Genomic DNA, 15,869 nt, shown 5'->3' with positions numbered 1-15,869 from the left:
TTTGTCAGGAGGATGACTTATGTATCAGGGGGTTGCTTTTTACTATTCCTGTGAGATCTACTCACATTTGTTCATTATAAAATTTACTTGGAAAAAGTATAATATGTAAAGATATAATTTTCACTGAGATTGCTCAAGCTGCAGATTTCCACCAGATAGGAAACTAACAAGATGTGAATCTGGATCAGGGAAATTTGCGTATGTTATATTCTTCCGGTTTTCAAGCAAATACTGGAATCCACTTTTAGAATTACTTTTTCAATCATTCTCAACTTTTTTTACGGTAACTTAAACCAGGTACTATTTACCAAAAATATTTATGAGAACATCAAGTGGGAGTATGCTTAAGCTTTAATAATGTCAAGACAAATCACAAGTATTGTTTCTCTCCAGACTAGTTAGCCTGTCTTAAAATGGAAATGAGGCAATTTTGCTATACGCTTTTCTCAAAAATCCACCTTGGTAGTTTCCTATCACTTTATTATTCTCTCTATAATTACAAACTATTTATTTAATACTCTTGTTATTTTTCTACTATCAAAATTAGGCTGACTGGTTTGTAAGTCTCCCCTTGATCCCTCTTCTTAAAAAAAAAACAAAAAAACAAAAAAAGCTATGTTTTCTCTATCTGTAATCCTACTCAGTCACCTGGACTTCTGAAAGATAACTTCCACTAACTCCCAAATACTGTATAAACTAACATTTTAAAATATTTCAAACACCTTCCTTCCATATTCTGGTTTGTGTTTATAACCCCTTGATCTGATTTCGCTATCTCCTCAGCTTCCACAGTAAGCTATGATTTATTACTTGCTTTCATGCCTTCAGCTCTTTCCTACTACTAAAGTATTTAGATTTTTTTTCTCCTTGTTTTCACGTCTTTTTCTAATTTTGTAACTTAAGAAAAGACAAAAGCAATTTTTTTTTTTTTTTTTTTTTTTTGCATATGAACTTCTTATATGTAAGAGGTGCATGTGTAGTCAACATGCTCCATCTGGCTGATGAGCACACAGGTTTAAGACCCCTTCACCAAAGGGACATGAAAAGGCATCTCCGGCTCGAAGAATTTCATCCTGCTGATCCAATGAAGAGCTGACCACAGCCCACAGAAACTCCACATTAACGCCACAGGAATGCTTCATAATCAACCACTCTCCTTCCTCTTTCAAAACAGTTGCAGAGCTACTCCTTCATACAGATCCATTTACATTCTGTGTTGCAATTTCACAATTTTTAAGTATTTCCTCTAAAAAAATGTCTGATTTCCTACAGAAATGAAGTAATGAAATCACATCCATGTGCATGTGTGCAATTTTTGCCCTATTTGTTGAAGAGGTGGACACCTCAAAGGAGATGAATCTATAAGTGTAGCATGAGTTGTTGGTAGGGACTGGGAGAGCAAGAAGAGAGCATCGTACTTTCCTCCTTGGACCAGCAGCTGGAGCAGGGGTCCCCTGACCACCCATTATACGTGGGTTATCTGACCAGGTAATGCACACAGACCCCTACAAACCAACCGGCTGCAACAATTCATTCCCTATTGTCAGGCTGGATAAAAATATGCTGGGACTTGGCAGTAATATGAGTTCATTGCAATGACTTTTGGGGGATTTCAAGGAGAAAAAGAGGTGTTATTACTTGAAGTATTAAAGCGAGGGAATGGGAAACTATAAGCAATATTGCTGTAGGGAATACGAAGGACCTGATGGAGAATCTAGGGCTTATAAGCTCCTTAGAACAGAAAACTTTTAAAATAGAAAAATGTATTGTTCTTCGCCTAAAACTGAAATGCACAGGAAGAAGCATTCGGCTTAAAATTTATAGGAGGAGAAAAAACATAATCTCTAGCTAGTAACCAAGATGCAAAAATAGAATTCCCAAATGTGATTTTTTTTGCCCAAGAATTTATAACCATATAAAATTAGACATAATCTAGAAAATTATTTTGCAACCTTAACTCTACTGTTTACTGCCAAGTGAACATAAGTCATCTGTATCAAGCCTTATTTCACATGTACTGGTTCATTTACTCAGGAAAAATGAAACTTCTATTATTTAATGACATTTTCTGTTTCTCATTATTGGCGGCTTTTCACTGTACAGCACCATCTGGCTCTATGGAATCTCTTCCAGTGCAGTAAGCTGAGGCAGATACTGTACTATACTCTGAGTATTAGTGTTGACTAGTTCCTGAATAGTCTGTAATTATGAAAGTTAAGAAATTATACCATTTAGGTGCTGGGCATATACCTGAATATATACACCACTTATCTGAAGTGGAGATGCCGAACAGCTGTATCCTGGTCTCATTTAATGTGAAATCCCAGTGGGTAAACTGCACTGCGCAGAGGCAGCGGTAAAAGGTATAGTCACTGAAATCTTGATAAATCTGCAATTTCTTACTATCAGCCTTCCTCCTCTGGCTTTGAATGAGTTTTTCCTGGGCTCTTGCAACATCTACAACACACGTGTACATTTAGGTACACGCATACTTATAATTCTGTGTGAACATACTTATAATTCTGTGATCACGTATCATCTTCCAAATGATAATTTCAAGGTACCTCACAAATATTCATGAAGACTTTGCCAATTACAGTGAGTTTTCATTATAGCTACACATAAGAATAATTTTTAATGTTTTAACAAATCAGTCTCCTGGACAAAATTTGCTGTAAAAGCATCATTAGGACTCACTTTTATACTTATTTTTCAGACAAATTTTCATTAAAAATGCTAAAATTTACAATTTTTCTGTCTAAAGAGTCAAATAAAGGTAAAACCAATTAAAAACAATTGAAGTGAGCACTGAAATAGAAATAAAATGTTTTTTTTTTTCCAATCCAGTTTTTTACCACAAGAGAAAAAGGAATGATCCAGTATTAAAGCAATGGAATTCCATTGCAAGCAATGGAATGGGGGCCCTTGGCCAATCACATACATGGATTATCGAATGATTTAATACACAGATTCAGAGATTCAGATTATGGTTTTTGCACCAGAACAATCTTCCTGTCTGACCTAGAACAAGTTATGTGAACTGTGCAGCTGATGAACATGTATAAAATGATGATGGTAGTCATTTTCTCTCTCCAAGGAGAATACAGTCAAGGTATTGCAGCATTGGACATTTTGTAATAGACATTAAAATATCTTTCACAGTAAAGCCAACAGACAACTCAGGTTAAGTTTACTAATGAAATACTGAATAATTTACTAATACAGATATACACAGAAAGACATATTGCATTTGTTGTAACTTTATGATAAACAAGGAAGGTTAGAGTTCTTACAACTTTTTAAAAAAGTTAATATTGTTTGTGTATGGTCATGGTAGAAAAGTATCACTCAGTAAGTGACTTTAACCTGCATAATCTAAGGTAAGAGTATTTGATTGTCATATACTTTTCTGCTGTTCTCATTAGCTTTTGTCCATCAAAACGCAGCTGAGCCTCACTCTTCATCTTTGTCATATCACATCAAAGTTCTCCTAATTCTTTTTAAAACTGCATGATTGAAAAGTTAGATTTTTTTTTTTTTTTTTTTTTTTTTATTCAGCATCGAGCTTGGGATCACAGGGCAGAATCTGAACCCAGACTAAGGGATTACAGCCAAACCTCTAGATGATGATTCAAACTACAATCCTGAATTAGAACCTGCTGAAGTTCAGTTGGGAATTTGAATTCTAAGTTTCACAATTTTATCTGATGATTGCTAGAGGGGAAAAAAAGAGACACACCGAATATCTCTAGCAGTGGCTGGATGCCTCAACAGCTTAATTCCAGATCCTGCAAAGCACTGAGTGCTCTTAATTCATGGTAGAACCAATAGGTTTCAGGAAATGCTTGGCCTCTGGCAAGAATATTGCCTTTTAAATATAATAAATGTTACATAATTTTAAGATATTAGATATTATTAGATATTGTATCTATTATAGGTTGACTAAATAACTTTATAGTAAAACACCATCATAATACAACTCAGTAACAGGCTTGTCCAAATAGTGTAATAACTCTATAGATACTACATCACTTCCATTTATTGTGGAATTTCTAGAGAAGAGGAAAAAAAGAAAAACTGCAATGTGGAGTTCACCGTATGCATGTGCAGTAATAATTTTTTGATGCTTTGTTAGTAATTCCATTCCTATTTTTACTAAACTGAGAAAGAGGATGTTTCTTACCTTTGTCTCAATTTGTTTGGTGTCCAGATTCTGAAAAAGCAGCTTTACTCTTGTTTTCCCATCATCTGAAGAGCCTTTGAGCTGAGAGAATTTAAACCTCCACAGAACATTCTAAAGGCAAAGATTAAGGACTCTGTTACACACTCTTACCTAGAATGACAGGTTGATGATCTTAAAGGTCCTTTCCAATCTAAATGATTCTATGATTCTCTGATCGATTTTTATGTATTAAGATAAAGCATTAGGGCAGTAAACATAGTGCATGATAGCAGGCTGGTTGCAGAACAAATACAATCAACAGCTCTGTATCAAAGCAAAAGATACAATATTATGTTCACCAATTAAACACTCATCTAGAAATTATCTGAAATGTAAATGTTTCAGTTGCGTAGGAAATACCAAAATCCAGGGTAAAAGTTTAATTCTAGAAAGGTCCATGAAGATGTTTGTATTGGTTTCACTACGAACACAATTCTATAACCTATCCTGATCATTCATATTTCAGCTGGCTCATTTGCATAATGTAGATAATAATGTCTTACACAGATGTTGCAAAGCTAAATTTACTGATGTGTGTAACATGGTTGGAAATCCTCAGAGAAAATAAGATACAGAAACGCAGAAATGTATTATTGAACGTAGTCTCACAAACCACAAAAAATAATCCCCACAGTAGACAGTTCTAGGCTGCTTGTTGTCCTACAGGTTTATGCATAGCATGTTATAACTGTCAGCAAATCCTAGATTGACAGGTATGTTTTAGTATTTATGGAGATACTTTTTAAAAACAAATATTGGGAAATTATTTTTCTGTATTATTTGAATGTATTCTATTAATGGCCTGAAAATGTATATAAAATAAATAAATGTATACAAAATAAAAACCCACAAAGTAACAACCTGCATCCAGACTTCCTACTTTTGTTTCCTTAATCCCTATAACCTTAATGAAAATTCTATGCACATGTTGAAATGTATCCCTGGACACTGCTGAGGAAACACAATTTGAATACTTTTATGGCTATTTCATAAGCACACACAGAAAAAAGTTTGCTATGTTCCATTTTCCAATATGCCTCATTGCAAAATAGCTTCTTCATGTAGACCAGTGCTACCAGTCTTCAGAACCCTACTCATCATTTGAACGGTAATGTCGTATAAATAAAAAAGTGTTTACAGAAGGCACAAAAATCCTGATTCCATCTCCTGGTTCCCTGCAGACATAAACATCATTGACTTAGATAAATACAACAGATGAAGAAAAATCCAACTATGCTACAGCATTGTGATGGTGCTTAAACTTCAAATTCATGAAGAGATTTTAACTGGGTCCAGAGGGCCTAATTAAACCACCTGAAAAGTATTAAATGACTTTGGATCTAAATAGGATAGATGAATGTTCACTATAGAACGTAACTCCTAGGGTGAAGATGAAACAAGAACTTAGGAACAATTTAGCAATAATAGGCATTGCTGGAGTCATAATCTCTCTCAACAGTTGACACTGAGTGGAAAACAAGTAGATGGCTCTGGAAGGTGGAAGAAAATGCACTCTTTATCTTGGATGAGTGACTGGAGACACAAGATACAGAAGATGAACCAATCAAGCCAACAAGTTAAAAAAAATCTCTATGATAGGATAGAAAGCAACTGCAGGCCACAAGAATTCGTCTGTAATGGGCCCAAAATAGTAAACGCTGCATGAGTTAAGCCCATGATGACACTGGAACAGAACATGTATGAAATGAAGTAATTCTTTCAAATAAGTTTAAGAATTCCCCCAAAACAGTTCTAGGAGAGCTTCCTTAAATACATTTAAATGCCTAAGCAAAAGTTCTTGCCCTTTTTATTTTGTCATTTGTAAAAGAGAGGCCCTTTTTATATTTTTTTTTACAGACTGTAATGAAGAACATTTTTTAATGACTACATGAGCTGGTTGAGCAAAAATTTGAGATACCGGCTTAGAGTCCCAGGGCAGAGGGGAGACTGGTCTTCACTTTAAAAAGCCTGTATGAACACCTGTGTTGGTGTAAGGCCATTCTTTGCATGAGTAGATGACTTTAATTTGAAATTCATTATCTTCAAGAAAAAATTGCTGCATCCCTAGTGAACTGTTAATTGCTTTGACCACTTCAACAATCTATTCAGTGTTGGTAGGAAAGGTTTTGATAAATCTATCAGTGCTGGGCAACACAGTCAGCTCCAACTGACAATTATGGAAGTAAGATGAACTGTGGAAGCCACCCATTACTGCCTTACTCAGGCTTGAGGATGCAGAGGATATCACCATCTCTCACATAGATGAACAATAAACGTCTTGAGCTCTCCAGAATTTTTATAGTTTAACAACAGAATCAATCTATCTGACATTATTCTCTGTTTCTCCCTAGGTAAGAAACAAAGGTTCATTAAATTCTCCTCCTCGTCAATATTGAAGGTAGGTACTGTGGCTTAACATCCTATCCCCTTTAAAAGTAGTATTTTGGTTCTACTGAATGCAGTGGGAACAGGATTTTAATTAGGGCTCATTTTCCAATCTTGTAAAAAGCAGCATCAATAGAGAAGTTTATAAATTTAAAGGTGTGAGTATACCAAATCAATCTTCACGTTTAAAAGAAACATTTTATATAGCCTAATTTAATGAGAATGGTGTCTATAGGTAAGTTGTGGCTACACACAGAGTGCACAATTGTGCAAAAAGCGCAGTTTCAGAACACAATGTCACCTGAGAGAAGCTATGCAAACATATTTCCTGAAATTTTATACCGCCTTGTAGAATAGTGCACTTAACACAATTAGCCTAAATTTTCAAGTAACAGTGATCTTGATCATCATTTCTCTGCACAAAGATTTGTGCCTTTTGGCCTAAACTCACCAAAATACTAACACACTAAAACTAGACCCTCTGTCAATATTTCAAAATGCAGCATGTTTCCTCTTAATTCAGGATGACTGATTGAAGTTCTGTAATATAATATATAATTAAAAAATCCTTTCAGTTTGGAGCTGCGTATTTCACAGGACAGACTTTCTCTTGTATAGGTCTATTAAGGTGGAAATATTTTTTTAATGTATGTTTACTTCTACTGGTAAATAAATGTATAAAACAATTTAGAATAATTTAAATTAGAGTATCACTTTGAATTATATATAAAATAGTAAAATTATAGAGAGAGATTGGAAGTTGGCATCTATCATAAACTATCCCCTGTAGGCACTTTATATATAGCCACTCTGTTTTGCAAAATAAGTGAATTTAATCTTATAGATTATGACTTTGAAATGCATTTGCCCTTGTTCTGCTTATTTTAGACATGGCCTAAATTTCTTATGATGGAACAATAGTTAATCCTATTTTATATCTATAGCTTCAAAACAAATAGAATGGGGGATAATAAATTTTTTTTCATGACTAGTGATCTTTTAAAAATCTTGGCATTTCTTCTTTATTAAGAAACCAAGTTCTTTTATTACTTGAAAAGGAAATTACTTCTTTTTATATCTTTCTCCAAAATGTATCTTTACATGCTAAGGTACGAGTATAATTGTCCCTTTCTAGGCCCAAAATGACTACATTTCAGTAGTGGTGTATAAATAAAAAGTACAGTATGTTTGAGGAAGAAATACTCAACATCCACATAAAAATTACCAATACCGATTAACATCAAAAACTATGGTTAATGACAAAGGCAGTAAGAGTAAAAACCCACCAAAGCTATGTTTTATTTTTTTTTTCCTCTTACCTTTGTTTTACTGTCGAAACAGGTAAATCCCAGAGCAAAGTCGACTGTGAAACACAGGGTATCCCCTTGCCAACTGCACATGTATGTTTTAGACTGGAAAAGAAAACCATGTGATTTTTGAGAGAACAAGTATCATCATCATTTATCATATAAAAATAATATTTTATGCATTTTTGTGTGTGGGAAGACATTCGGTTGGCAACACTGGTACTGCTTTATATTATTACATTCTAAAATTGTCAAAAACTTCTGAATGTAGGTCAGTAGCAGATCTGTCAGGTAGACATTAAGTGGAGGTCTTCTATATTCCAAGTCACTCTTCCAGAAAATAAATACCATATTCTTGGAAACCTTCCCTTCCAAAATGCAACACAGAACAAACAAAGACAAATCTGACCATTTCAAAGCTTCTGGAAAACTGCTTAGACCTGACCTATTAATGACTTCTGGCATCATTTTGAGCAAATGAAAAAAGCTATCTGTCTGCTTGACCTCTCCATCTCATTTAAACTTTGTAGACCTTTTTTTTTTTTTTTCAACATTTTTTCTTTCATAAACTTGGGTGATGTGCCAGAGCAGCACTATGTTAATGTTAGTTACTGGAATTTAATAAGAAGAACTAATAACTCTCACTCATTGGTTAGCATTAATACTTGCAGACAGTGTTACATATACACATCAATTCTTTGATCACCTTTCAGGTTAGAAAGAGAAAGTCTGTTTTATTAACAAAACCCGTAAGTTCTCTTTAAACTTCTGAATAAGCTTTACAGCAAAATTCAATTAACATTCTTCTTTAAATGTGTTTTTAAGGCTAGCTAACTTAGGTATATGATGGATTCTGAAGGAAGATGAAAAAGCTTCTGCTGCTGATGCAAAATGAAACAACCTGACAACATTCACCATTTGTAGTTAATGGCAAAAAGCACATTGCCTTCAGCAGGAGTAGAGATCAGATCCTGTCTCCAGCTTTCCTCACCTCACCTTACCAGACATTTTAAAAATGAAACCCTTGGGCTTTATGATATATTTAATTTTTTTTTTTTTTTTCCTGCCAAGGGAGCATTACATTGCTCTCATTGATATTTCACAAATCCCATGTTGCCTCATGCTTAGATATTTGTTTCCATGTAATTTTTGTACCTGAATAGTTTCTTTAAATTAAAAAAAAAAATAGTTTTAACATAAGAATATCCTAGAGGAGATTTAAAGCATTAATAAACTTGCTGAAGTTGAAAACTGTCCTTGTAATCTTTCCTTCAAGATTTTTAGTACAATCTAAAACTTTTGTATGTAGTAATTGTAAAGCTTTCCTCATTCCACTATTAATAAGAATGTTTAGAGTTATACTAAAATAACCACTTCTGAGTTAAAGATATGAAATTTATAGAGGATTTTGAAAGGGCTGGGAATGAAATTAATTTATTAGTACACAATAGTATAATCAGTTCAACAATGAGAGAGATGTATATTATTTCTGAATAAATTATTTTACTTGTTGGTGTTCAAAGATCATATTATTTGGCACTTTAAAAGATTTCAGTGAGTGATACTCAATTAAAATGACATTTAAATATCCCTGCATTTTATTCAGTAATTAGAAGGTGTTGTTAAGCACCAGTCATAACTTATTCTCTATTATTTTCCAATTAAAAAGTTACACTGGCTGAGCTCTAATTCAGCAAAGCAATTTTTAAAACATATTAAATTAGAGTCCCCCAATTGGTAAGCACCTAGTTGCTCAGCCACAAATGATAAATAGTAAAATGAACTATTCACAAATAATTAGCCTGATGTACTTTACAAACACTAAATATTTGCAAATAGTGCAACTGATTTGGAAATTATTTGCAGACAAATACCAGAGACAAACAGATTATATTGCATTTTCACTGTGCTAAACACTACAGACAGAGCTTTTTCTTTACAACAGAATTAGTTTGGGCTTTGCTGTATAAATTCAAAAGCCTGCCTATGGCATTTGCTCAATGACTTTGAGCAGATTCCAAGCTCTGGGATAAGGATCCCTATCTCCACTGATTAACACTAGTACAGAGCACTCCTCCTTTTCCTTCTTGCCTTTGGAATAAGTTTCCTGTACACTTGCAATTGTGTGATCACCCTTGGTTATCTACAACAATTTTTACATAGAAGTTTAATATAAGAAATATAGGCGTAGCTGTCTTGTAGTGAATTTTGCAGAAAAGCAAACAGCACTGTATATTAGCCAGCTTGAGAACTCACTGTTTAAGCAACAGAGATGAAAAAGATATTAAAAAATCTTCTTTACCAATTGGAAATGAGATTTTCCCATGCTTAGGTCTACTACTAGCTTAACACAAAAGCAGAGGAAGGTGAGAATCTACAAGGTTATCAGCCTTAAGATGTGCATTAAGCTATTTTCTGATCATACAGCTATTTCCTAATAGTCACACTAATTTACATAGCTCATACACATATGAAGATTCAAAATGTTAGCAAATGTGGTATAGTGACCATCTTTGGCTTGTACTTCTCCAGACAAGATGTAAAGGTTTTTCCAGTTTGAACCTTTGTGATTCCGAACATTATGGGGATGTAGACTGAAAGTTTAAGCCTGATGAGATTCTTTAGTCAAAGTATTACAAATTTAGCTGTTAAAAGGTCTTATGCCTGAACTACAACCACTCAGAAAATTGTAATATACCTCCTATATCAATTGTTTGTTTTCCAAGCAATGGTGAAATGACCTGTAGAATAATTATTTGTAGTAAAAGACAATTACAAAACTCTTATCTATGTATTTGTTCAGGTATCAGTATCTCAATGCATATACCTTTAACTCGTGAAAAGATAATTAAGTTGCTATTAAGACGGTCCAAATAGGGGAAGAACAGTGTTTCTGACTCATTCATAGAAGGAACCTATTACACCTCCTGTTCCTACTCAGAAGTGTGGCACTGGTCTGTCTTTGACACCAGTGACTATCCTCCCAGATCTTGAGAGGGCTTAATAGTTACAATGACTACACATATACACTCACTATCTTTCTCATAGATGTAGAGACTTCCCAGAAATAATTCAGCTTTAATCTATCTTCCTTGATTAGCAGACTGTTTCAGGATCCTGGAGCTCCTGCCCTCCCCCTGGCAGGTTTCATTGCAGCTATTCTGCAGAACCATTGGATGTGCCAGCTGCTTCTTCAGGCAGACTTGCGGTGGTCAACCTGACACTATTGTGCTAGCACTGCACTATAAATGTAGGCAGTTATCACACAAGGCTAATATACCTATGCACTAATTATCTCACATCCTGGCAATACCAGTCTTGAGCAGTCCTAGCACATGTACTCATTGCTGTAGCTCGTGTGAGAGTGAGCAATCCTCTTTGCTCCAAAAGCCGAAGGGGAAGGTTAAAAGCAGGCCATGGCTTTTTCTTCTTGCTAACAAAATTTGTCTCTCCTCAGCAAATTGTTGATACAAAGGCAAACTCTTGTCTGTGCACAAACTACAGGGGATTCTCAGTTCCTGGAGGGGAGCAGGAAGGCTGGGTAGGGCAGAGAATTAGGAAAAAGAGAGTTTTGGAAGCTAAATGATGGGAAAAGAGGGCTGGCATCTAGGAGCTGGAGGTGTCATGGAGAGTGAGTACCCTTCTGATTTCGGCAGACACGTGTAGTTCTCCTGTGTAGGTTGGAGCCATAACAAGTCTGGCTGCTTTAGGGAATGTGCAGTCCAAAAGCTTCTAAATAAATCTGGACATGCAATAGATTTTTGTGGTTACTGGAATATAAACCTATTGAAATGCTTTAGCTGGGGGGCCTAAATTTGCCTAAGTCCTGTCATAGGTGTCCAACGTAGTACCTACGGATTTTTTTCAAGATAAATAATCTTTTAACATTACTCTGATGTAGGATTGAATTCTGTCTAAGAAATAGGGGTTCCACTAGTTATGTTTTTTAGTGAAATTCTTTAAAAATATGATTAGTAATAATACCTGCCAGTTGAGATGTTTCATTCTGAGATCATCAACAAAGCTTCATAGTATAAAAATATCATTTTATATCATTTTTAAAGAATCAGGTCGGTCAGTTACCAACCTTTTCAGTCAATATTCCTCTTCCTAAGATTTCTTTTACTTCCTTGGCAAATAATGTTTCTGAGAAATAAATGAGATTCGGTGATGTTGCTCATGTAAGGGCAACTCAGAAAGATGACACACTGCCTCTTCCTTTTAACAGAGTTTAGTTTTATAACTCTAGTGCTGTTGTTCCTAATGCCTCATCAAGCTTACAGTTTCAAAAATTCAGCTGATACCTGCCTACATTGTGGTCAATTATTGTCTTACATGAAGAAAAACCTCACTTCTGCTTTAACAGCAGCATTTATATGAAATACATTCATTCATTCTGGGCTCAGCTATGTTCTTCTGAGCAGGAATTTCTAGTGTTTACAGAAATAAATATCTGCCTTCTATTCTACATTAATACAAATTTGGCACACACATGATTTTGCTTGTTTATTTTCCAAAAAGCAACTAGAAAGCAGGCAACACCACTACACTTTACTGTTTAAACTACACATTTCCCCTCCTATCCTGCCGACTCCTTTATAGATTTATACATAGAATTGCTCTAAGATTGGCTGTAAAGATGTATTCAACTCAAGTAGGAACACACACATTATTTCTCAGTATACTCATGTTACAGAATTCAACACATACTTTCCAAAAATAAATTGTAAAAACATTCAGATAGCAAAGCATTGGGGCAAGAACCATATCCATATGCATACAGTATGTGTGTTGCACACTGTATTAATATTATTTGTTTATTCATTTTAGGCTAAAACAGGTGCCGTGTCTCTGCATGGAAATAATATGCCATCAATATACTAAATGCTAAAATCTTAAGAAAATGTTGACTTTGGAATATTGTTTTCCAGAGTCAAGTCATCCTTTTTACATGCAAAATAGCACAATTGATGAGAATACAGTTTTATTTGTTCAGCAAAAACAGTACCAGCTTCAGCTATTATAAAACGGCCATGATCATCTGGTTCTTGTACTTTTCCTTTTGTATAGTTAACAACCAATGAACATAGATACAAGTGAAAACAGTGCATGCATTTAGCATGTTTCATTTAGTGATGACCCCAACACCTATTGAAGTTAATGGCAAAGCTCTTTTGAGCTATGCAAGATACATCTTTTGTGATTTAATCTAAAAAACATAAAAATGAAAGCTTAGCCATATGCAGAACAAAATCAAGTGACTAAAAATCTCAATCAGAACAACCAGAAATATCCAAACTGAGCACTTTTCGCTATTAAAGGATTTGACTTTTCAAAAAAGTCCACGATCTCATAAAGACTTATGAAAGTGAATTGTATACAGATGAGGAGGAGAGCAGAATTCTAATGGGCTAAATGTATATGAAGTCATTTGTTTGTTATTCTGCAGATTAACATAATAATTGAATTTTATTGTAAGAGTTTTCCGTAGAAATCAATTACTGGTCAATGTTTCAATTATATTAACAGAAGACTCCAGGGTTGCCAATTTGAACTGATAAAATTTGAGTATCGTCCAAATATCACTGAGAGTTGTTTCTTCTTATTTCTGAGACCAAATCCCAATGCATATTATATTTCATATTTTTTTTAGTCTGTCACTCTGGGCATCTTTAAAAAATTGAAAGAAGTTTGCAGGACACGACAGAAGAACTTAAATGCCTGAAACAGAGAAGGACCTAAATCATGTGCTCTTTTATTATGCATTAGAAATAAAATAATGCGCAACAGCATTTAACATACAGTGAGGGTAAGGAAAAAACCTGTACCAACAGCAGACAGTTTGGAACACAGATCCCTACATTAAGAATTTATACAGCAGCTTTTTACAAGCTATTAAAGCACACAGGAGTGACAGGAGTAAGGTTTCTTATGCATCCAATGTATTTACCAAAACACAGAGTTTAGTAGAAGCCTTAATATGAGACTGGTTAGGTCAAGGGTGAGCCTTTTCAAAAATTCAATTTTTACCATAAAAAAAAATTCCAAGTTGGATGTGGAGATGATGATAAGAGCAACTGGAGTTGTTATGGTTGTACTGAGAAACATATCTCAGCCCACAGAGAGTATCCTAGGAGGCATACAAAATTAAACCCCTTAAATCTGAAGACAGCCTGCAAAATCTTTAACAGTCTTTCTACGTAGAATTACTTTTGCTAAACAGAAGTGCTTTTTAAACTCTTTGAAATTCCAAAATAGTTGAATTAAAATGCATGTATTTGGGTTTTCTCATATTTTAAAATTTTGATTGTTATTTTAGGATAGAATATTTTATATTATATATCAACTTTTTTTAAAAAAGCTTTCAGAAGACATAAAGTACATTGAAAGCATTTTTACTGTAAATCCATATGATTTACAGTATATGTAGAAATGTACAGTATATGAGAAAATGACAATGAAATTTGACATTCATCAAGAGCATGAGAGTTTTCAGAAATTTCATCCAGAACAGGGAGTTGGGGGATTGGACTAGATGATCTTTTGAGGTCCCTTCCAGTCCCTAACATTCTGTGATTCTGTGATTCTGTGAACAGACTTCCGAAGCTCAGGTATATTCCTGTTCCAGAAAACTGTGCAAAAGGATCAGTGAAATAATTTTTGTGAGAGTGAACAAATGAATACCACCTTTACTTAAAAAATGCAGCAGATTCACCCATTTGGCTATACCTTTAAGGAATTTACCATATCACAATTAAAACGTTACAGAACTGTGATAGTTATGGATAGATACAGCTAAAACCACCTTACTGAAACAAATTCCTGTAAATTCCTTCACAATCTGCAGTTGCTGCAATCGAAGGAATGGCATCTAACAACATAAAATGACTCTTTTTTACACACTCGACTGAGTATTAGTATAAAAAAGTACATTCTCTTGCAAAAGACGGTGCTATAATCCGATTATTTCAAGAAGACATTATAGTTGGGTTTTTTTAAACATTGACACACATCTGTGGTTCAGTATATACATATGCAAGGGATACACTGGTATTAAAATTAAGATGCTTCAGAGGACTCAAATAATAGGTCATTATACTTTCATCAAACTTCGAAGAAAGCTTCTATTGATTTAAGTAGATGAAGTGGTAGCTCAGTGCTTTAGAAAATAACACCCATGCTTAATATGCTCATGTTTTAAATGTTGGTTTTCTCAGGATACCGCTATGCTTGCAACTTTTGCCTTCAGGACATCTATTACAATCTGAGCCACACTTGTAACTGAAATTCCTGCCAAACTACAGCTGTTCTAAATGAAATAAATATCTATCCGATCTAATCTATTTGTAATTTCAAGAGGATGGGACCAGAATCCTTTCAGTGGTGCCCAATGATAGGATGAGGGGCAATGGGCACAGGCTGAAGCACAGGACATTCCATCTGAATATGTTGAAAATCTTCTTTACTTTGAGGGTGCCAGAGCACTGGAACAGGCTGCCCAGAAACAGGCTGCCCAGAAAGGTTGTGGAGTCTCCTTCTCTGGAGACATTCAAAACCCACCTGGACACATTCCTGTGTGATCTCCTCTGGTGAACCTGCTTTAGCAGGTGGGTTGGACGAGATGATCTCCAGAGGTCCCTTCCAACCCCAACGATTCTGTGATTCTGTAATTTGCAGAACTTGCGACATTACAGCAGGTCACTGGACAGGCTGCCTTTTCAAAAAACGTCAGCATAACTGGGATTGAACAGTAAACCACTATCACAGAGAGGACTACACACATATGTGGCCTGAAGCAAATGATTCTCTGTAGGGGACTGTGTTCCTATAAGAAGGCTGATAGGTTAACTAATTTCTCCTGAACTGTTGTGGGTTTAGCTATTGCTTGGCAAGATGAACATATACTGCAGTTATGGATGCCCGCTTTCGGCCACAGCAGTCCCTCTGTGATACAA

The 15,869-nt window shown here is 34.9% G+C and overlaps 1 protein-coding gene across 1 annotated transcript in view; it reads right to left on the bottom strand.

Moving 5' to 3' along the window:
- Positions 1-15,869, bottom strand: part of SNTG2 (syntrophin gamma 2) — a gene marked incomplete at both ends in the record, with an annotated part of 248,656 nt that overhangs the window by 7,186 nt on the left and 225,601 nt on the right. The window contains 2 exons of the mRNA XM_082048487.1: positions 4,184-4,294; positions 7,927-8,019. Of these exons, the coding sequence (XP_081904613.1) occupies positions 4,184-4,294; positions 7,927-8,019 (204 nt within the window). The remainder of the gene's footprint in view (positions 1-4,183; positions 4,295-7,926; positions 8,020-15,869) is intronic.

Source organism: Streptopelia decaocto (genome assembly GCF_964273445.1).
Source record: "Streptopelia decaocto genome assembly, chromosome: 3".
Classification (NCBI taxonomy): domain Eukaryota; kingdom Metazoa; phylum Chordata; class Aves; order Columbiformes; family Columbidae; genus Streptopelia; species Streptopelia decaocto.
This window is presented reverse-complemented; position numbering and strand designations above follow the sequence as displayed.